This window comes from Oryctolagus cuniculus, chromosome 18 (genome assembly GCF_964237555.1).
Source record: "Oryctolagus cuniculus chromosome 18, mOryCun1.1, whole genome shotgun sequence".
NCBI classification, from domain to species: Eukaryota; Metazoa; Chordata; class Mammalia; order Lagomorpha; family Leporidae; genus Oryctolagus; species Oryctolagus cuniculus.
The window spans coordinates 58,821,273-58,843,508 of record NC_091449.1 but is presented as its reverse complement, the minus strand read 5'-3'; the positions used below and the strand labels follow the sequence as shown (position 1 = coordinate 58,843,508).

Sequence of the window (22,236 nt, the reverse complement as noted above, 5' to 3'; positions counted from 1 at the left end):
CTAGGCCAGTGCTGTGGCTCACTAGGCTAATCCTCCGCCTTGCGGCGCCGGCACACCAGGTTCTAGTCCCAGTTGGGGCGCCGGATTCTGTCCTGGTTGCCCCTCTTCCAGGCCAGCTCTCTCCTGTGGCCCGGGAGTGCAGTGGAGGATGGCCCAAGTGCTTGGGCCCTGCACCCCATGGGAGACCAGGAGAAGCACCTGGCTCCTGCCTTCGGATCAGCGCGGTGCGCCGGCCGCGGTGACCATTGTAGGGTGAACCAACAGCAAAGGAAGACCTTTCTCTCTCTGTCTCTCTCACTATCCACTCTGCCTGTCCAAAAAAGAAAAAGTTTCTACGACAACTTCTGTAAATCTGTGTATGTAAAAAACTCAATAATATAAATAAACTTCACGTTTTCAAATATTTCAAAACTACATATTTTTCAAAGCTGTTACTTTTATCTTTTTTTTTTTTTACAAAAAAATGCCTATACTTTTTATTGTAGGGCATATTAGGAAATTTTTTATTGTTCAATTTGCTATGAATATCACATGCAGAGAGGAATGAAAATATTACAAATTATGTAAATCATTTTCATTTAACTATTTTTAAAGATATTTTTCAGTTTTACTAAATTGTATACATTTTAATCAAATGGAAAACTAGGCCAACTTTCTACTTACTTCATTTTAATTTTGTATAAATAAAGCATTCATGAAAATTGAACTGCTGAATGAAAGTGGATTTACTCACCAGTCATATTGCAGTAGAGAAGGAACGGTCCCAGGGGACCACTTCCGTCGGCATCTACATAGTAAAACCCCGAAGTATTTCCTCGGTGCTTATAGGCTTCACAGGACTGCTCATAGATGGCTGCAGAAAAAGCAGATGGTCATCAATGCACGAGTAGGACCAGAGCGTCTTCCCTTTCAGTGTGGCCACATCATCTCTGATTCCTTAACACTTCACATTATACGTTACTGATCAGGAGAAAAGGTAAAAATACCTTAAAACAATACTCATCATTGTAAAGTGATTTTCAGGGGAAGAAGGAAAGGGTGGTATTTTATTACTTTTTATCACTGAAGTAAAATGAGCTAACTTTGTAAAAATGGAAATTTAGCATATTTTTACATTGCAAAGAACAAGGAAAGGGAAGGTTGGTGTTTAAATGTTAAGACCTTCTAAGAATAATGTGATGTCTTGTCTTATGACATCTGCTTTGGAAGTTTTAATTCTAGGATCACCTTGCGGTAATCTAAGGTCTGAAGCACAGTGGTGCAGCCTCCTTAAACAATCTGCTGCTATCCAATACTTAAACAATAGGAAACTTCTGATGGGCATTGTAATTATATTCCTATCTCACATGACACTAGCTATAGATAAAACGCTCTTTTTGTAAGACAAATAAGATTAGCAAAGCTCCTCATCAATGATTTTTAAAAGTCGTTTACAAAAGAAATGTTCACTAATTCTCTATAGTGAGAATTCAAGATAATTAAAATTCAATGTAGAAGAAATATTTCTATGAAATACGTCCCTGAAATAGTCTCCATGTGCTTGGAACTAAAACTAGGCATTTATTATATAATTGTACAAGGTTTGAAAAACCACCTATCTATGATGCTTATTTCTCTTAAACATTTAGCCAAATGTACTAATAGCTTCCATTAAGCTTTTTATTCTGTGAAATCAGAGATAAAAAATCTATTCTTCCTTGAATATATTTCAAATTTGTATGATTGCATTAAGGAGTGACTTGAAATAATGTGGCTAATGTGTTCAACGCCACAAAAATTTGAAATCACCGTATCCATATATTTCCCCATTCCTCCACAAACTGATGGCTTTATTTTGTTCCTATTACAGATTACAAACATGTAAGTACAGGTATAAACTGTCTTTGTTACATTTATATTTATACCCTCATGTGGACATATGAAAATGGTTACTTTACATATATTCCTATATGACTTAGCACAAACGCCTTGAAAGAGATTGGCAGGATATGAACTTTGAGGCAGGGACTGATATTAGAAAGAATACGTGAGTACAGTAGAAAGGACGTTTGCTTTATGTATATTGCTTGACATTTTATAACATGAATGTTAAGTGATTTTTCTTAATAAAATAATTTAAAATCTCCACCTTTCCCCTTGACAGCTGAAAACCAAGTTTGTCATCCTGGCCCCATTTCTTACAACGGTCATTGATAAAAACCTTCAACTGTACTTGTACTATCTGCTTAAGATCCTAATAAGTTGATTACTGGATCCAATTGTGAGCCACAAATGAAAATCTCTTTTTTTATTTATCCCCTAATTCCCTCCTCAGAGATATTTGTGTTTGCATTTAAATCTAGCCATTGACACCAATTTAAAACAACCAATTAAGCAATTCAAACACATATAATAACTTTCTGCTTCGAGTTAGCCATGACAATGGGAATAATGGAAGATATAAAAAATTAAAATACGCTCTCCCTCCATTAGTTGGGTGACCTGAGTCAACTAACTTAGCCTTGAATTACAGGTCAAGTATGGTTTTATCACCAGTAAACATTCTTCATAAAATCTTCACAGGCACTCAAATATATACAGTTGATGCCTGCCTCGAAAAGACCTTGGCTGCAGTGGCAGGGCCAGGAGAGTCTCGGATCACAGCCTCTTTAACCCTGAAGCAGGGCTTGGAGCCCAGGGTTCAATCTCAACTCTGCAATACAAAGCAATGTACAGTATAAAAGACCAAGGGTGGAAAGGCTGATGACCACATACCTAACACTCGTGCCTTAAGTCCAGGCTACATAGGACAGTGCAATAAGGCAAAAGGCTCACAAATGTCAGGAATAATATGAAAAATGATGAGCACATTGGTCTTCCCATTACATATTCTGCCCAAGTGGACAACAAGATGACGTGAGCTTTATAACACATGCAAGCATTGCATTAGACAAATGCATGGTTCATCACACAGGGAAGGGGCATTGGTTAGATTCCAGGCTCCATAGCGGGCTTTCCCATCTCAGTCACTTAAGTATCCTTGGAAAAATTGATTGACATCTCTCTATTACCGCACTACTAACTGGGGATTATTGTACCTACTTTTTAGGGTGGCTATCAGAGTCAAGGAAGTTGGGGTATATGATAACAAACATTGGGCACTTGGAAAATATTCAATAAATGAATCATTAGGATCAAGAGAACTATTATCTACCTCCTTATGTTCATCACTCTCATGGAACTCTTCCCAACCTGAGACTTAATATGTTGAAACCCAATTCCCAATGGGGAGGTATTTGGAGGGGCTGGGCTTTGGGAGGTGATCAGGTTGTGAGGATAAAGATCTCATCATTGGCACTGTTGTTGCTGTACAAGAGGCCCAACAGAGGCACTGCCCTTGCACCATATGAAGACAACGGGAAGAAGACAGCATCCAGGACCCAGGAAGCAGGCATCAAATCTGCCCCGTGAATCTTGGACTTCATCCTCCAATACTATGAGAAATGAATTTCTGTTGTCTGCAACCCACTCAGTATGGGATTTTGTTACAGCTGCCCAAATGGTCAAAGGCATCTAATCCTCCTTGGTGTGAATCTCCAAACCACAAGCTAACCCTGCCTCAATCCATCCAGCACTGTTTCTGAGAATTTCTTTGTTTAATTGTATCAAGAATTAGAGTTTAGCAACTGATCATACTTCCACTTATATCACACCTTCTAGAATGTTGGTCCAAGTAAGGCATCAGAACAAGATGGTCATGTGTTCTCCATTTTCTTTTGTTTTTTTTTTACCCTTAGCTACTTCTGATTTCTTCACATGCTTTTTCTTTTTCCAGCTGTCCTACTCTTTCAGCTTTTGTGTTGCTTCTGTAAACGACTTTAATTACTTTACAAAATGAGGTGCACATTAAAAATAAACTAGAAACCAACTGGCTGCTAAAACTCAGGGTTGCCTATTCCAGTCCAGGACTGCACCTAGCTGGACACATGGACGCGCAGCTGGAAAGGGAAATGGAACAAGGAAATCACCACAGAGCCAGAACAAGTGGTGTGATTGGCTTACAGTTATGGCAAGTGGCTCCTCTGTACGCCGTGCCTGTACAGTTACAGTGGAAGGTGTTCCAGGACTGAGAGCACTCACCACCATGTTCACAATAGTTGGGCAAACACCTAAAGGAAGGCGCAGATACGATCACCATGTTTCATACTTAGATGTCACAAAGTACCAATCATTCATGCATGGTCAGATGGAGGAAGGATACGAACCTTAGCCCAGAGTGACTTTCACGTGACTAATGGTTAGTCAGTCTGTTGTAAAGGTACTTTAATAACAGAACCAAACCTTAGATCAGTGCATGCATCAGGTTTCAAGCAATTCTCGGGTAGTTACGACTGCTGAATTCTCAACATATCTCACTAGATCAGAGCCCCTTATTTTCCCTAAGTGACAGAACACAAACTCAGTATGTTGCCAAGAGTATTGACAACTTACATGAAATAACATTTTATCACACTGAGTTACTACATTGTTTGGATATTTAAAGGAAGAGAGAACAAAAAGAGGAGGGTGTTACGGTGCAGCAGGTTAAGCCTCTCTCTGGATCCCTGTGCCCTGTATTACAGAGCTGGCGCTGAGTCTGCCTCCACTTCCCATCCAGCTTCCTGCTAATGTGACGGGGAAGACAGCAGATGATGGCCCAAGTAGTAGGGTCCCTGCCACCTATGTGGGAGATATGGGATAGATTTACTGGCTCCTGGCTTCAGCCTGGCAGACTCCCAACTGTTCAGGCATTTAGGGAGTAAACCAGTAAGTTAAAGATCTCTCTCTCTCTCTGTCTCTGTCTCTGTCTCTCCCTCCCTCCCTCCCTCTCTGTCTCCCTCTCTGCCTCTTTCTCTCTCTTTCTCTGTATCTCTCTCTCTCCCACACACCCTCACCCCACCTCCTCTCTCTGTCATTCTGCCATTCAAATAAATAAAAGGGAAGCAAAGCAGGAAGTGGAAAGGTCGGGTGACTTCACAGCTGGTGGATGCAGCCAGAGATGTGGAAGGATGCAGAGTTCAGACTCAGGACATCCCAGCACCGTGCAGGGTGCTCTAGGGTACAGTATCGAACTCCAGGGGCTCCCGGGTTATTTTAAATCTCAAGGACACATAACTGGCACACTTCACATCTGTCAAGCACTGTGGGACTTACCAACTCAAGGTAGCCCAGTTTCAACATCAGATCATAAAATATTCCTTTTAATCACATCTCAGAGATGTTGGATTTTCAATAATTAATAACAAGTAAACCAGTACAATGTGAAATTAACATCAAACAACAAGCGAGCATGGTGGTGTCTGATCTGATTCCAAGCTGCTGTTAATAGTCGTGCAGCGGCCAACAGGTGCATACACCAAAATTATGAAATAATTATGTATAATTAAAAATGAAAAATAATTAAAACATGTATCCTTTTTTCTGTTTTAATACCTTTTATGCTGTGAATTGATGGCATGAAACATGATTTTACATATAGAGAGCTAAATGAAGCAAATAAACATACCCGTCATCTCACACAGACCTTTGGCTTGTTTTGTAGCAACAGTAGTTAAAAATCTACTCATTGAGCATGGTCTCAGATACAATCAATTTTGATTACTTATTGTACTTATGTTGTACATTAGATGTCTAGATTCAGATCAGTTGTTCAAAGAGTGACTAAATTGTTAAGACATAAATACTTATTAAATTGTGCAGACCCACATCACTTTTTAGACAAACAGTTAGGTGTAACTTTTGGCACGGAGGCACAGTAAAAATGGCTGGGATGCTAAGGACTCCAGGATGGAAAACATTTAGGAAACTCTGCTCCGGCCTCAGCTAGCCCTGCCCAGCTGGGCAGCTTTCACACCTCCTGGAGTCTCCTGATGCTAGACTCCCTCCCTTACAGTGCTTACTTCAAAATTCTTCCCACTGTCAATTCTTCCTTTGTCCCTTTGAGATGTAAATCTCAAAAAACAAAACCAAAACACCCCTAGGCAGGTTTACAACCCAGAAATGCTTCCCTCAGGGAGCTGGGAACTTGCAGTCTCCCTGTGGCTGAGGGAGGATAGGAGCCCAAGTTCCTGAAGCATCAGCCAGCAATCACCTATGTGTCTTCCTTAGCAAATAATTTTTTTTTTATTTTTTAAAGATTTATTTATTTTATTTGAAAGTGACAGTTACACAGAGAGAGAGGAGAGGGGAGGGGGGAGAGGTCTTCTATCCGTTGGTTCACTCCCCAATTGGTCGCAATGGCCAGAGCTGCGCTGATCCGAAGCCAGGAGCCAGGAGCCTCCTCCTAGTCTCCCATGTGGGTGCAGCCCAAGGACTTGGGCCATCCTCCACTGCTTTCCCAGGCCATAGCAGAAAGCTGGATTGGAAGTGGAACAGCCAGGACTAGAACCAGCGCCCATATGGGATGCCGGCGCTTCAGGCCAGGGTGTCAACCCGCTGCGTCACAGTGCCAGCCCCAGCAAACAGATTCTGAAAGTCATATCTAGACCACTTGTGAACTTTTGAATGTGTTAGGGATGTCTAAGAGCACAGGGCACCATGAACTGAGATTTGTGGGAATTTGGACCCAAAGAGCCCTGATCGGAATATTGACACCTTTCAGAAAGGAAGATGATAGACATCAGACCACCATGGCTTTAAACGGTCTCATTCATCCAAGACTTAAAAAATATGAAAACCACAAAACCAGCCAAGAATAGATCCATGATAAGGTTTCTATCACCTCCTTTATCAAAACTAAGGATGGGCAACTTCCTGTCTTGCTTATAAGATTCTTTGAATTTTAACTGGAAATACAGTTATTGATTTTTCTTGATTATAAAAATAGATGTCCACTATACAGAAATCAAACAATCCAGATCACAGTCAATCAACAAACGACAATCCGGAAGACATGTCAGTTACATTCTCATTAGGTAGCAGTTACCACTGCAAATGCATATGCATGGACACACATTCATCAATATAATCATAGTCAATGCTATTCTACAACTTGTGTGTTAAGGATTTAAAAATAAATAATGACCATCTTTCCAAGCCCAGTAAGTTTATATATATTTTAGCAGTTTTATAGATTTGCAAGAACCCATTTAAAGCAAATGTACCCTGACTTATTTAATTTTTAATCACTTCAAATCAATGGCAATGTAGAGAAAAAGATTTTAAATTACTAAAACGATAAGAATCCCAGTGCTAACCAAACAGAGAAGGACACAGAAGGCTCTGCGTTTAGCAAACCTCAAGCCATGTTTTTAAGAGGTCGGTATGAGGGCTTTGCCTAAAAGCCAAAGAATGCGTCTTTGCTGTGATACAGAAAGAATGCACCCTTAATTACTCCGATCCATGCACTATTTCTATTTGATCTGCTTCTGAAAGTCTAACAAAGCATTTTCCTGCTTCTGACTAGGTTTTCCACATCCTAGTGGAAATATGAAAGACTGAATTGTGAACTTTATTGCAATTCATTATAGAGTAATGTTTGATGATAGTAACCTACTACAATGTATCTTGTAGAGTGAAGCATTCATCCCCACTGAACGCCCTACACAGTTGTATTTTACTCTCTCTTGCTAGTCAATCCAATTCAAGGTCAGATCATCCATCAACCCATTTTTTCTGGCCTCTAAAGCTTTTCCCTTAGACATTTCCATCATTATTTTCATTGCTTGTGAACTTGAACAAATGCAGACATCAACACACCTTAACCTGACGTGATGTGTGAGATTTTGATTTATCCTGATTCCCTGTCCATTCCCATTGACATTTCAAAAGACTTTCACACGATATAGAGGTTGGCTAGAATTAATGATGCTGAAATAGAGTCTGCACACCATCATCACTTGTCGGAAAATAAACAAAGTAAGGTACCTCTGGGTCCCAGCATAAGGGTGAGCAGGGAATTCAAATTTCTTATCTTCATCAGCCTCTGAAATCAGCAGGAACCCTCACTCTGTCTGACTCCCTTCTCATAAAAAGAGTTATGGGAGCAGAATAACACCATGATTTACTTGTCAACTGGCTGAAACACCACATGTGAGCCTAAGAGAGGAGGAACACGGGATGGCTGGTGGGGCTGCGCAGAGAGCAGGACGGGGAAGCAGACTCGGCTGGACCTGTGGGAAGGGGGATGCGACGGTGGCCTGAGGCCAGAGCATGAAGACTAAGCAGTAGAAGTGGGTCAAGAGGAGAGCATGACTGAGTCCCAGAGGCTGCAGCTGGGAAAGTCAGGAGCTGGCAGCGGTGGGCGCTGTCACACAGCAGCCTCTCTGTTCTCCACTGGGGTCTCTGGCACTGGGAGGCACAGCACACCCTGGGCCTCCCTGCGTTTGGGGAATGGCGAGCAGTGTCTGTGGCCAAGATGGGGACCCGCCCCTCCCAGTAGATGTTCTTAGAAAGTTGATGTCAGAAGATAGAGCTGATGGTTTTATGCAACAAATGTTCCAGGTCCAAGCAACTTCGCACGGAACATGTGCCCTACCATCTGTTTCCGGTGCTGCAGCCCCGCCTGGTGCCTGCCCTCATCCCTCAGTCACTCCCAGAGGCACTGCCTAAGGAGTAGCACCCTGCATATCCACAGAGGGGACGGCAGGGCTTGTGGCTGAAGGCAGGGGTGTGTGTGTGTGTGTGTGTGTGTGTAAGTGACAGTGTAGATGGAAGGGGTGTTGTGTGTAAGGAATGGGGGATGGCTTTATGAGTAGGAAAGTGTCAGGATCTTGTGAGTGTGCAAGAAGCTTCTGAGGACCAGAGTAGGCACACAAGAGCGCACTGTGTGAGTGCGCCCGAGGGCCATCATATGTACTGTACGTGTGCACAGCACATGTGCCTGGCTGTGTGAGTGTGAGCACACGTATCTGTACAGACCCCTTTGTGTGTAGGTTTGACCCCTCTGTAAGTCAGTTACAGTGAAAAAAAAAAGGGGGACTGCATTGTGTTCCTTCCAATCAGATTTTTAAATTGTGTTTAATGTTATTGTTTGCTTTTAATTATAGTTTATGAAAACATTGGATGGTATGTTTATTACACATGGATTAAATATTAACACCACAAAGGCCACCCTGTACCCAGGGAGGCTGCACAGCAAGGCAGGAGAGCACTTCCGGGGGACTTTCCTGGACCACAGCGCATGGCTTTGGGGCTGGGCGCCGCCTTTTCTCAGATGAACTGTCTGGGTCAACTTAACCTCTCTGTGCATCTAGCTCTGTATTTATAGGCAGTGAGTACAGTGAAAGACAGCTTCTAAGAGCCTTTGTAAGGACGGACTTAAAGATTAATTCACACAGAGTGTTTAGCATAGGGCTTGGTATACAGATTCTTTAAAATCTGTAATGGCCATGACGTTCCATGGAAGCCCATAATTAAAATACAATCTTGGTAGTAAAGCATGACTGGCAAGATGATTTAGCTACAGTTGCCTCTGCCCAAACATGGTTTTTAATTATCAGGAACTATTAATTATTTTCAAAATCTCTTGTCCACTACAATTAACTCCCACATCTTGATTTATGCCCTGTATCCAAGCATCTAAGGCAACTGCCGGATCACCCCTACTCCTTGGTCAACGTCACGGCCCCGAGCTGTTCTGCAGGAAGGGTTCTTCTTCATTTTCCCTGCAGAGAAAATGATAACCAGCTGCTGCAGGTGCCCATCAGGAGAACAGCTACCAGGTAAGTCCCCTGCCTCAGAAAACACCCAACGGTCAGGGTAGCCAAAGCCGGTCTCTGACTTATGGATGGCTGATGATCCATTTTACTATTCAGAGGCCCTCATCTATCGGTTTAATGACACACTTTCACTGCATTTATATCCATCTAAAATTATAGCAGCATCAACATTATCTTTTGTGAATTGGTAGCATGTGTGTGTTCACATAAATAACCTAGCCACATGTCCCATATCTAAATTTTATCATTTGAAATATGACATCTAAAACAAAAGGCATAGATTTCTTATAGACAAGTGAATAGAATCCATTTTCTGTGCAGCAGACGGCAGTGGTAAAGAGCAGAGAGAAATGTTATTTTTATATGAAAATTTAGTCTGCTGCCTGAAGTATGAAAATGGCTCACCGTAGAGCAGCGAGGTTGTCCTTACCTGTCTGAGATGCCGCAGGAGTCTATCAGCAGGTCACTGAAGTTCCCGAGGGACCCCTGCTGCACTGCGATCAGATCTGCCACCTTGCCACCCACAGCAATGAGCCGCATGCACCCCTGGAACCCACCAAATGGGCTTTGACATTTGGACCCAAAGCTTTCGTCAGGGCAACCTGATAAAACAAAGCAAAGGCAAGACACAGCACAACAAAACAGGAGTCAGTATCATAGCATATTTCATTAGAAAAAGTACCAAAAAAGAAAAAAAAGGCACTTGATTATCCTCTGTATTAAAACAGGGAAAGAAACCCAATGACGTCATTATTAGTTCGATCTAAATTAAACATTGCAATTCATACACAGTATTTGTCTTTATTCATATAGGACTCATAGGAACACCAGCGTTATTATAATTATGTGCCAGGATACTAATTTAATACAGTTTTTAAAATATACATATTAGCTCCAGAATCCTAAATATGCCAGCCAGAAGTACTAAGATGTGTGTGTGTGTGTATATATATATATATATATATAACTTAAATTCAGGAACTTAAGATTTTTTTGGACTCCAAAGTTAAGAACAAAAAGGATGAAAACATACATCATACATTAAAAAAAAAAATCAATAGCAGTGAAGTGCTTCTGTCTGTAAAGCTAACTATTTGGAAAAGGAGTAATATTGACTAAGAATACAATTATCAACTATTTACTGAATTAAATATTTATTTCGCAGGGCCAGTGTTATGGTACAGCAGGTTAGAACACTGCCGTCAACACAGGCATCCCATATGAGCACCAGTTCAAGTCCCGGCTGCTCCACTTGCGATCCAGCTCCCTGCTAATACACTTGGGAAAGCAGTGGAAGACGGCTCAAATGCTTGAGCTCCTGCCACCCATGAGGGAGACCCAGATGGAGTTCCAGGCTCCTGGCTTAGGCCTGGCCCAGATCCAGCTTTTCCAGCTGTCTGGGGTGTAAACTAGTGAATGGAAGATCCCTCCCTCTCCTCTCTCTCTGGTTCTCCCTTGACTCTCTGATACTCTGCCTTTCTAATCCATAAAATACAATTTTTAAAATAAGTAAATAAATAAATAATTCATTGCCCTACAGAAGAGCCACATACAAATGGATTTTAATAAATCCTAATGACTTAATGTCGAAATATTTCATTGCTTAATTTTATTTATTCTTCGCCTCTTGAAAAAATTTCACATTTATACTGTTTGTTCTAAGATTTACTTAAGAGTTGCATCTAATTTTTTTAATCATAAAGAAATATAATATTAACTGTGATTGTCTGGGGTCTAATGATGTTCTAAATGCTTCTCTACCCAAGTGAAATAAATAATTTTATGGTGCATGAACACATATATTCTACTTACATATTTTTTCATTAATCTTTCTTTGTCGTTATGGTTGTCAACCACCATTACAATTTCAAGACATAAGAAATGAATCAGCAACTTTTTAATGCCTGTATAAGCCAAGCTAGTTTGGGACCTAGAGATTTTCATTATGATTAAATATTTTAACTATGGATATTTCTTCTTAATGCTTTGTTTTCCTAACAAAATAGATTTACACAGCAAGTAGAGTCCAGCATTATTATTTAAACTATTATCAAGCATACTGAAATACTGCATTTCCACAGAATGGAGACTTTGAGGTTTCAAATTCAATAAAAGTGATCAAAGCTTTTTGAGTACTAACTCTCTCTGTACCCAAGACTTCCCCCATTTCCAGGACTTAGCATTCTTCAGCACTGCAGGACAGGGTTACTCTAACTGTGGTATGTGTCCTAGATCAGTTATTAGCCAATTACGAACATTAAGGTAGAAAATGAAAGGACAATAGCTCCATAGTACCTGGGGGTTAACAGAATATGCCAGAAATACAAACAGCTTGCTAATCTCCTTCTTCCCTGGTGGTGATTTTTAATATACCTCAGACTATTTTGGAATAAAATGAACTGTGCAATTTGCCTACAGGTGGACAAAACTAAGCGAACCTAGGGTCATGGGGAAAAGTTACAGAACTATACAAAGAGCACACTGTCCTATCCTGAGGCACTCCCTATTCCTAGCTACCACACACGCAATAAACAAGACGTTCTCAGAACAAAGAAGGGTTCACTCTGTCAGTCTCTGCGGTCTATGGAAGACACAGCTGTGAGTGATTATAATGCAATACGGGAGAGAATTTCAGCACTGAACCCATCAGAGATAAAAGTTCTAAAATAGAAGATTTCTGGAGAATGCTTAATGCTGAACTAATGGATGGATCCATTACTGGAGGCAGCCAGCATGTCAAACACCTTGGAGGCTGACAGATAAATTATCACTGTGTGTCACCACACCACAAGTGGGATGTCGCCTAGACTTCACCGCGGCGCAGCCAGTTCACTGGCTAGATAATGTTTGCTTTGCACGAGGGAGGAAGCGCGTGAGAATCTGCACACGGTTTAGTATCCCCAGACTGGGCTGCATGGTAGCTTATGCACCGCATAGAGTCCCACAGGAGCGTTTCCAGAAATGAGAGTCCTTGATCCGGAAAACCCAGATTTAAAAATCGGTCATTGATAAATGATCAAAGCCGAGCACAATGCACTGCACACAGTCTGGCTTTTTGCAAAGCACTCATTGGAGGGTCAAAACGACGGATGAAGGCTGGATGGAGGAAGGTAGGTGTGGCCTATAGGGAGCTCAGCTGGTTCAGGAGCAGGACCCCTGCCAATAATGAAGCCACTCCCAAACTGGCATAGAAAGACGCAGAACACCCAAACTGGCATAGAAAGACGCAGAACACGGGCTGTGGGGAGAGGCTGGTCCTGTCAAAAAGACAACGCAGCCGGGTTAGGCTGACCACGTTCTGAATCGCGAAGCCTGCAGCTGAATTCAGAGAGACATGAAGGGGTGGGAAGTGTTTCACAGTGTGGACTTTTTTCTTTCCTGTTTGAAAATAAAATAATTGGTCAATGAACTACCTAAAAATGCCTTCCACCTAGATAAACACATCCTGGTGATAAAGGGGACTGTCAAACACACAGAAAAAATGGTTTGCTATGGTGGCCAATTGTCAAAGTTGGCTCAGGACGTGGCAGGTGGGGGAAAACAAGACTACAAGCTGAAGTCGGGAAGAGCAGATCACCTATGACTCCATGCCCGTTATCGTACAGGCAAGGAGGGGCCTGTGCCAGTGCTGCGCTCTGTACAATCCTAGCCCACTTCTCCAACAGCCATGCTTTTGTCTGTGGTCTCCAGAAGCCCAGAAGCTTTGCAGGAAAAGAGGAGGTGCCTGCCTGGGAATATCTCTCCCACAGAACCAGCCCCAAAGTCCTAAGTAGGCATTTCCGAGGGTGGACTCCTGAACCAGGCCCAGGAGGCACAGACTGGGCCCATGAGGGAGAATGGGGGCAGTACAAAGCCTCCTGTTTAGATGCGGCCCATCACTTCCAGCCCTGGAAATGTTATCATGGCCTGGATGCCACAGGGCACATGTTTAAGTGATCATTAGAGTCTCAGGCCAAGGTCAAGTCTGTTCTGGGACGGTTATCTCACCATGATGAGTGACTAAACAGAGATCCCTAACTAAACCTGAGATGGGCTATTAAGATAAAAGCCTAAGAGACGGAATTTTACTGTGTGTTCTGGAAACTTCCATAGTACACTGTTGATGCACTACAACAAAGAACAAGAAAGGAAGAACATGAAGTTCTATACTCAGGAGCGTGCTTACTTGGGAGAGATCCGAGAATATCATCCCAGAGGGACAAACGTGTGCTGAGAAATCCTCTTTCTAAACTAGGGGGATGTGTATGTAGTTGTGACTTCAAAATTTACTAGCAGTACTGAAAGTGTATATATAAGATGGAAACACGTATGTACCTTTAAAATGTATATATAAGGTGGTTATATATAAGGGGAAAATGGTTATGAAGTATCTAGGAACTCTATGTATGTCTTTGCAACTTTCGTATAAATCTGTAACCCTCCAAATATTTTAAAACTATGAATAGTGTATACCATCTGTATCACAACGCAAACAAGCAAAATTAGAGTGCATATGTGATATTTCACTATAAAATAATATTACAGCATGAGTAAAAACAATCACCAGAGAAAAAAATTCTCTACAATAAAACAGCTAAGCATTATTAAATCTGAACGAGAAGGATATAAAATACTTTAAGAATGATGACTCTATTTTCATGATTTACAAACACTTCTATCCCGTCTTTTATTTTGCATCATTTAACAATATGCCTGCTATTTCTTATCTCTTTTAGTGCTTCTAAATCTTTTCCTTTGAAGTGAAAGCTCTTGGTTAAGTTGTTCTATATATCTTACTATTGATTAAAAGAATGTGTACAAGGGATTGCCATAAAATCAATCAGACATTCCAAAACAACCTGGTTCAGAACTGAACAAATCTCGGCAAAGGAAGCAATTATGTCTTTGAAAATCGTTGGCCCTCTGCAGCCTTCCACAGTAACGGATTATGTAGGGGTTTTTGTTTGTGCATTCATTTGCTCTTCAGAACTGATGAACTGATTCACGGGCTAGGTACTCACTGCCAATTCTTAGAAAAGAATTTGTATTTTAATGGTGATTTAAAAAGACTCACCTACTTCCACCCAATTCAAAAATGATTCTAGCCAGAGCAACTATTAAAAGGCAATGTAGCAACAACAAAACAAGAGTAACATAAGAAACACTCCAAATCACGATTAGAAATGTCACTATTAACAATTTTATTACTTTGTCTTTTCATTGGAAAAGAACATTTGGTTTTAATTTTCCAGTGACAGTTCCATCCCCACTGCTTTTTCCAAGCCCTAATCCAATCGCACATCAACTGGACAGGTCAACACTTCCTATGTTAGCAGGTGTGGAAGGGGCCTGGCCCGATTTCATCAGATATATCCAAGCATTATTACTTAGCGAAGAGAAGGGGTTGCCATGGCTAATTAAGCCAGATCATTTGCCCATTGGCATATCACTGCCCTTCTGCATTGGGCAGTGGGAAAGCAATAGGATGCTCTAGAGGAGCTAAGAGGCATGACCAGGAAAACGCTGTAATAAAATCAACCATAAAATCAGAAGAAGACATAATAAGGACCATTTAACACTCGGAAAACATAACAATCTTTAGAGTTAAGATCTAAAGAGGGTGACCTACTTAAAGTCAATCTCATTATAGAAATTGTAAACATAAGTAAGTCCGCCTTCCAGAAATGCATTTTAGGTCATAATTTGTCATCTTGCTGCATTCGACATTTCCATGTTCTAAGAAGGTGGGAAATTACTCCTTAGTACTCACGTTGCTGAAAGCATAATGACTCCCCCCAAACACAGGAGCAGTAAATGCAAACACGGTTGAACTGCCAGATGGCATTGACTTACCTCCAAAATAGTAGACGCCACCTGAATAAATCTGCTCAGGCCCCAGCGACAGAGCAGCAGAGGCTACGTGGCCATCCACTGCCACGCTCAGGTGATTCCTCTTAGCAGATAAGGAGATGGCATGCCACTGGCCATCATTTAATCCAGCACCTGGGGGTGGGGGATGGGGAGCAGAGAGGAAGCAATTGGTTAAAAGAAATGACTGTCAACAGGGAACTCCTCAGGCAGTTGGTTAGGAACAGCAGGGCGTGCAGCACTCAAGTGCCTGTAGTATTTCTGTCTATCGTTGTTCCCCTGATCCTCGCAGGATCCGTTCCAAGACACCTAGTGGATGCCTGACATGCAAGTAGTACAGAATGCTGTAGACACTATGGTTTCTTTCCTGTACACATATACTCAAGATAAGGCTTCATTCATAAACTGGACACAGCTAATGATAGTGCAATAGAGCAATATATTGTAATGAAAGTTATTTAAAACTTCTTTTGAGGATTTTCCATTGAATATTTTTGGGCCCCAAATGATGGTGGGTAACTAAAACCATGGAAAGTGAAGATAGAGGGGGATGGGAAGGCTACTGAATTAATAAGAAGAAAACGAACAGAAAGAAAAGAGGGTAAGACAAGCAAAAACTCAGCACCCCGCTGTGAAAAGCGCTGGTTCATTATCCCCCTTTCTCAGGCCCTCAACAGAAAGAACCGGATCCTGAACCCTACACAATTCTGAATGGTTACTTGCCGTAGACTGACCTTCAGAGTCCATTCACCTAAATTACCTCCTAGCAGAGAGCGTTTAGGAAGAGTACAAATATTTACAGATCATATTCAAAAAAAGTTTTATCTACATTTTTCACACTTCTAAATAGTCACCTTTTACGACATTATAACAGAATATTTAGCCACCTATACGAGCAGCAAAGGTTAAATTCCAGGGCGGGTTGTTGGTGCAGTGGTTGGGATACCTACATCCCGTGTTAAAGTTCCTGGTTCTAATCCCAGGTCTGCCACTGGCCCAGCTTTCTGCCACTGTGTACCCTGAGAGGCAGAGGTGACGGCTCAGTGACTCAGGTATCTGACACCCAGGATGGAGTTCCAGTGTCCTGGCTTCAGCTTTGTGGACACTGGGGGCGGGGCGAACCAGTGCATGGAAAATCTCATCTCTCTCGCTCTCTCTCTCGCTCTCGCTATCTGTCTCACTTTCCTTTTTCTTCTCCCTCCCCATCTCAACCTTTTAAATAAAATTAAAATCACTAAATATTAGTAACAAAGAAAGAATCTAAATTGCCCCACATTGTTTTGGCCCTCACACTACGAACGCATTTTGGGGATTTGGGGAGTTCACTGGTAATTCTGCCATCTACAGTGGCACCCAAGCATGGTGGTGCATCTCGTGTTCCTGAGCACAGAAAGGCTGTGATTGTCTCTTGGAAAAAACACATGTACTAGGAAAGCTTTCTTCAGACAAGGTATTAGTGCCCTTGACCACAAGTTCATTGCTAAAGCGATCAGTAAGTATGCCAAATACAGTCTTTAAACAGAAAGCAAGATTCTCTATGAAGATACTTCCAAGAGTTTGTGGAAATGGAATTAAAAGATAATTTATTTTGGTGCAAAAATTACGAAATCCATGCATTGCTTTTTCACAATATACATTTCCTATTAAATTTTTTGAAGTTTTCCCTTATTGACTGGTGGAGAACAATGTAGTGACCAGAAGCTCATAGGAACCTAGTCCCGGTTTTCCACTAGGAGCAATGGTTCTGTGTTGCTAATTCAATGTGTACAGAAACTTAAAACACAAACACACACACACACACACAAAGATCACCAGTAATGAAAATCAGTTCTCTACGTACTCATATACATGATTCAATTTATCCTTAATTTTTATATGAATATGGGAATGTACTCACAGAAATATCCCTACACAGAAACTAAGTTTTTGCAAATCGGAAAATCTTCATTGTCTCCATTTTTATACTGTTCCTGTATTTTCCAAGTTACTAAAATGCAAGCTCAAGCTCTTTGTACCACCTCTAAAAGTTATCTCTGAGTGGGTCCCTCCAACAGCAGTTCCAGTGTCATGAATACCAGGGATGGACAGCCTTTTCCTCTGCGGGGAAATTCAGTCTATGAGGAACTCTGGGGCTGAACACTGGGCAGAGATGTGGAGCCTGGGCAGCTCAGTTGTGGATTTAGCGGCCAGGCGTATCTCCACTGAATATTCAACTCTGTATGATTTCATAGATCAAATTATTACCTAAAATTATAAAAACTCCATTTAACGCAAAGAACCTCTTGTTTGATATTACATGTAGTTTCTTTTCTGATATTAGTTGTAATTTGCTTTATTCCCCCAAGCTATTTTCTACCATATGCTTGCAGATTGAAAATGTTTTGAATCTCTCTCAGGTGATTTTAATTTCTGATCCTGAACATGTTTAGGTTAAAACGAATTCTAGCTGGGGTACGGGAGCTTGCTTTGCCATCATACCCATGAAGCGAGAGTGGCCAAGACTCAACCCTGGTTTGGTTTGTGAAAGATAATGGGAAAGAAATGGAAACAGAAATAAGGAAGGTGTAGGTTAGATACTTTTAGACACGTTTTCCAGGAGTGGACTCTGAAACAGACAACTAAATAGAGTCATGCAATGTCTGACAGAATGAGATCGGGCTAAAATAAATCAAACGTCCCCAAATTGTCATCCAGTGCTTCCTCTGGGATACATTCAGAGGGAAAAATCCAGTTTGCTCTGCATCACGTGAACCAGACAGAATTCCCACTGTACCCCCCGTCCCTTGCACCTCTCCTACCGTTGTGTAAGCCTGGCTCTGCCCCAAACACACAGCTCTACTTCTGCTGTTTTATCTTACATTTTCCAGTGATCTCAAACAGTGTTTTTCCAACTACTCATGAGGATGAACATATTATTCTCCAATCTATAAGAGACTGACATACTTTTCTGAAATGGAAAAACAGAACTACCGAGGCATTAAATTAAAAGTACATATAAAACCCAAGCCTACTACTCATGTGCTTAGATACTGCAGCAGTATCTCATGGCTCTGATAGTGTCTAGGCACTTCATATCCATTTTTATACTTGTCACAGATCAGCAACAAGTGCATCACCGAGCCACTGCTGGTCCAGGGATCTCACATCGAGGAGCAGATACTGGGCAACAGCATTAGGTCAAAGGCTTGGAAAAGACTTGGGATTAAAACTGTCCACGCAGAGGCCAAGTAAGATTAAGAACCAAGGAGACAACCCAGTCTGTAATGTGACACTGATAAATGCACCCATCCAGCCAGCTGGTGCATGTAAAGCTGTGCCTTCCTAGGAAGTTAACTTTTGTATGCTGTTCCCAGGCCTCGTTTGTAACAGATGCCATTTACCTACAATGAGGGGACTCATTACCTGTCAACAGGACTTATTAAGCAGATTAAATCATGGTGGTCCCTTTAATTCACTCCAACTAACTCTACATCAATTTAAATCTGATTCTATTTTGTTTTTCTAAGTACACAACTCCTTTCCACTTCTAGGCCTCTGGAGAGCTGAGCCCCTTTAAAAAGCCACGGGACTGTGAAAGAGGGGAAGAAAAAGCAGCAATCAGAATTTTCGTGTTTTGTCTGGTTTCTGATCTTACGTGTTTAAATGCTGACTTTAGACTCTCATCACTTACACCTTGTGAGTCTGTGGAGGGAACGTGCTTGAAATGATAGTCACAGAAACAACTTTGTGGAACTGTTACTCATCAACGGTGTTTTCTACGCGTTGTACCATCATCTTTACCATATCACTATTCTCATTTTCAGTATGGAGAAAAACGAGGCTCAGGGGAAATAAACAAATGACTCATGTCGCAGCCAGTTGGTGAGTGGGAGAACCAGGACAGAAACCCTCACTGTTTTCTGTGTGATCACGGCCAGCAATTAACTTGGAGAAAGAGCAAAGCAGCCCCTCCCGGCCAGCAACTGGCCTGGCACCACCAGGGAGGCCTCCCGCTGTGAGAAATTGGCTGGCATCCAGAGCCAGGCCTTGGCACACTCCCGTGGCACATAAACAACCTCACAGGGCACCAATATCAGACAAGGTCACTCTGTGACTACAAGAAAACAGGGCTGGGAGACCATTACTACTTCGTAAGCTTGTTCAAGCACAGGCTAAGGCAAGGTTCTTGTGCAAACGACAAAAATATCAAACTTCTCCTGGATAATATGAACAACGACTGATTTTTGAAAACCAATTACAGCTTCAGTCTTCTATCATCGCTCTGTCCTTCTAGATAAGATTTACAAAGAAATAGCCTCACTTCTTGACAGCAGCATTTAATCTACAACAATCTTTTTGCTTCCTTGAAACTTCTCCCAAATCAGCGGACACAACCAAAAATCCTGTCATAAGTCATCCTGGACACCTCTGTACTGAGACAGCCCCGTGGCTTCCAGGGTGGATTCCTTCCGGGGCCATAAACAATCAGCCTCACTTATTCGACTCCAAATAGGTGCACCGTGGTCTTTGGCTGGAAAGCGTTAACATTTCCCAAACCAAAGAATGGGAGAGTGGTGTCATTAATGGAAATGCTTACAACTGCAGGTAGTAGGAGAGGCTAAGCTTATACACCAGAATATCCTCTCTCCCTCCCTTCCTCCTCTGGCCCAAATCACAGAAATATGCGACATACAACAGGGGAAAAACGGTTTCTATCTGCTTCCCTATATATAAAATCTTCCAGTGCCCATATTAAATTGCTACAGAAACATTCTAACAGTTTAGCTGCTATGACCTTCACCTAAGACCATCCCAAGTATCCCTGGGGCCATATGTATCACACATGCAAATGGCCAGGCCACTGCTCAACTGGTCACTGGAGGGTTTTGCCTATTTTCCAATGTCTTTCAGCACTCAGGACGTTCTAGAAATGTCTACATTCACTAACCTTTGTCACTAACCATAATTAAGGACCCAGAACCCCACACAGATCTTGTCAAGATGGAAACATAGAGGTCATCGGTGCCCATGATTTCTGGGGAGAGCAGAGGCGCGCAGTGTAATTTACAGACTGCAGACGGGGAAGCAAACCAAAAGGGCGGCTCCACTGCCGGAGGCACCGGACCGCAAACGCCCAGGAAGTGGAAAATGCACAAACATGTCACACACAGGCAAGACTACCTGTCCAGGCTCTGCCCGTGCCGGCTGGAGGCTCACGCATGGGCCAGATCTCAACTCTCAGGTAAAAGCTGCAGGAGGAATATTCAAATCATAGCAAAAACCCTCAAATTTGACAACTGAGACTTTGTTTCCAGTAGCAAATAAAAATATGTAACTATTGTTCATTCGGGCTTTGATGTTATCTGAAGGGTTTCTGCTTTGACATCTATCAAGGTGACAAAAACCGAAAATGTTTTGTGTTACAAGGGATTATCTAGGACTGTTAACATGTCTTATGATATAGGCTAATATAAAATCTCATATTTCAAAAACAATTTAGGCTGACATAATATTTTTGAATAATTCCAAATGATACTGTGTAACACTGAACTTCACATTAAAATTTTAGCCTAATAATTCAACATACGCATGCTGGTGTTTTACCCACACAATTTAATTTTCATTCCATTGTAAAAGGTATAAAAATTTTGAGTTTTTTGAAGTGTTAAGATTAGTCTTTTATATCTCTAGAGCCTAAGAATAATTAAGCCATTCTTTTTTTAAACTGTATTAATATAAAGAGAACAATTTCATATGTTTCATAGATACCATTCTAAGGAGACAAGTAGATTTCCCTACACCCTCCTCTCCCTCCCCCTATCCCCCTCCTTCCTTCCCTCCGTGTTACGTTAACTTTTGCAAAGACTAACTTTCCAACCACTCTATACTCACAGGCTTAGTTCACCACTAACCGTAACATTCAACAAGTAAAAAGTAGGAAGACCACAGTTCTCCGGGAATATAAGCAAAGGCTAAATACAACAATCATAGCACAAAATATCTGTTTCCCATTTCTGTATTTTTTTGTGTGTTGTATATTAACTGCCATGTATCACAGAAAATGATATTTGTCTTTTTGGGACTGGCTTATTTCAGTAACGCAATGGTTTCCAGTTGTATCTACTTTGTTGCAGAAGAAAAGAGGTCATTCTTTTTTAATGGCTGGGTAGTATTCCCTAGTGTGTTCCATAGTATCCCATAGTAGTATTCCATAATAGTATTTCACACTAGTAGTACTCCATAGTAGTATTCCGTACCACATTACTATAATTTATAATAATAAAGATATCATATTATATCTACCTGTCAGTACTACCTGGTTATCTTTAGAGTGACTGTAATACATTCTGACAACTGATGTAATTATTGGACCCTGGATGAGTGAAACACAAGTGGAGTATCTTCCCCTGGTGGAAAAAAACTGACCATTTACCCAAATACCCTTCAGTGCACTGAAATGAGTAAAAGTAATACTTTAAAAGGAACTGGAAAAACAGGACTAGAGAGAGTTGGTATGTATAGGCTAACTTATTTGAAGCATAATAATTTTGCTATATTGGCATTCGTATTTAGTCTACTCTTATAAAAGGCTATGGAGATAATCCCAAAAAGTCGAATGATGTCATAATGGATTATATTGTACATGGGCCTAAACATTCATTTAGAGACTTTTAAATCACTCAAGGTGTTCCATTCAGACTTACACCTAGTAATTTATTAACTATACATGCCT

The 22,236-nt window shown here is 41.4% G+C and overlaps 1 protein-coding gene across 5 annotated transcripts in view; it reads right to left on the bottom strand.

The window, feature by feature from the left end:
- CNTNAP4 (contactin associated protein family member 4) overlaps positions 1–22,236 on the bottom strand; it is a 444,592-nt gene that overhangs the window by 87,221 nt on the left and 335,135 nt on the right. For all 5 annotated transcript variants that reach the window (XM_070062760.1, XM_051847278.2, XM_070062759.1 and 2 more), the window contains 4 exons: positions 15,510–15,659; positions 10,108–10,279; positions 4,042–4,148; positions 734–853 (listed from right to left, as the gene is read on the bottom strand). In XM_070062760.1, coding sequence (XP_069918861.1) covers positions 734–853; positions 4,042–4,148; positions 10,108–10,279; positions 15,510–15,659 — 549 coding nt within the window. The remainder of the gene's footprint in view (positions 1–733; positions 854–4,041; positions 4,149–10,107; positions 10,280–15,509; positions 15,660–22,236) is intronic.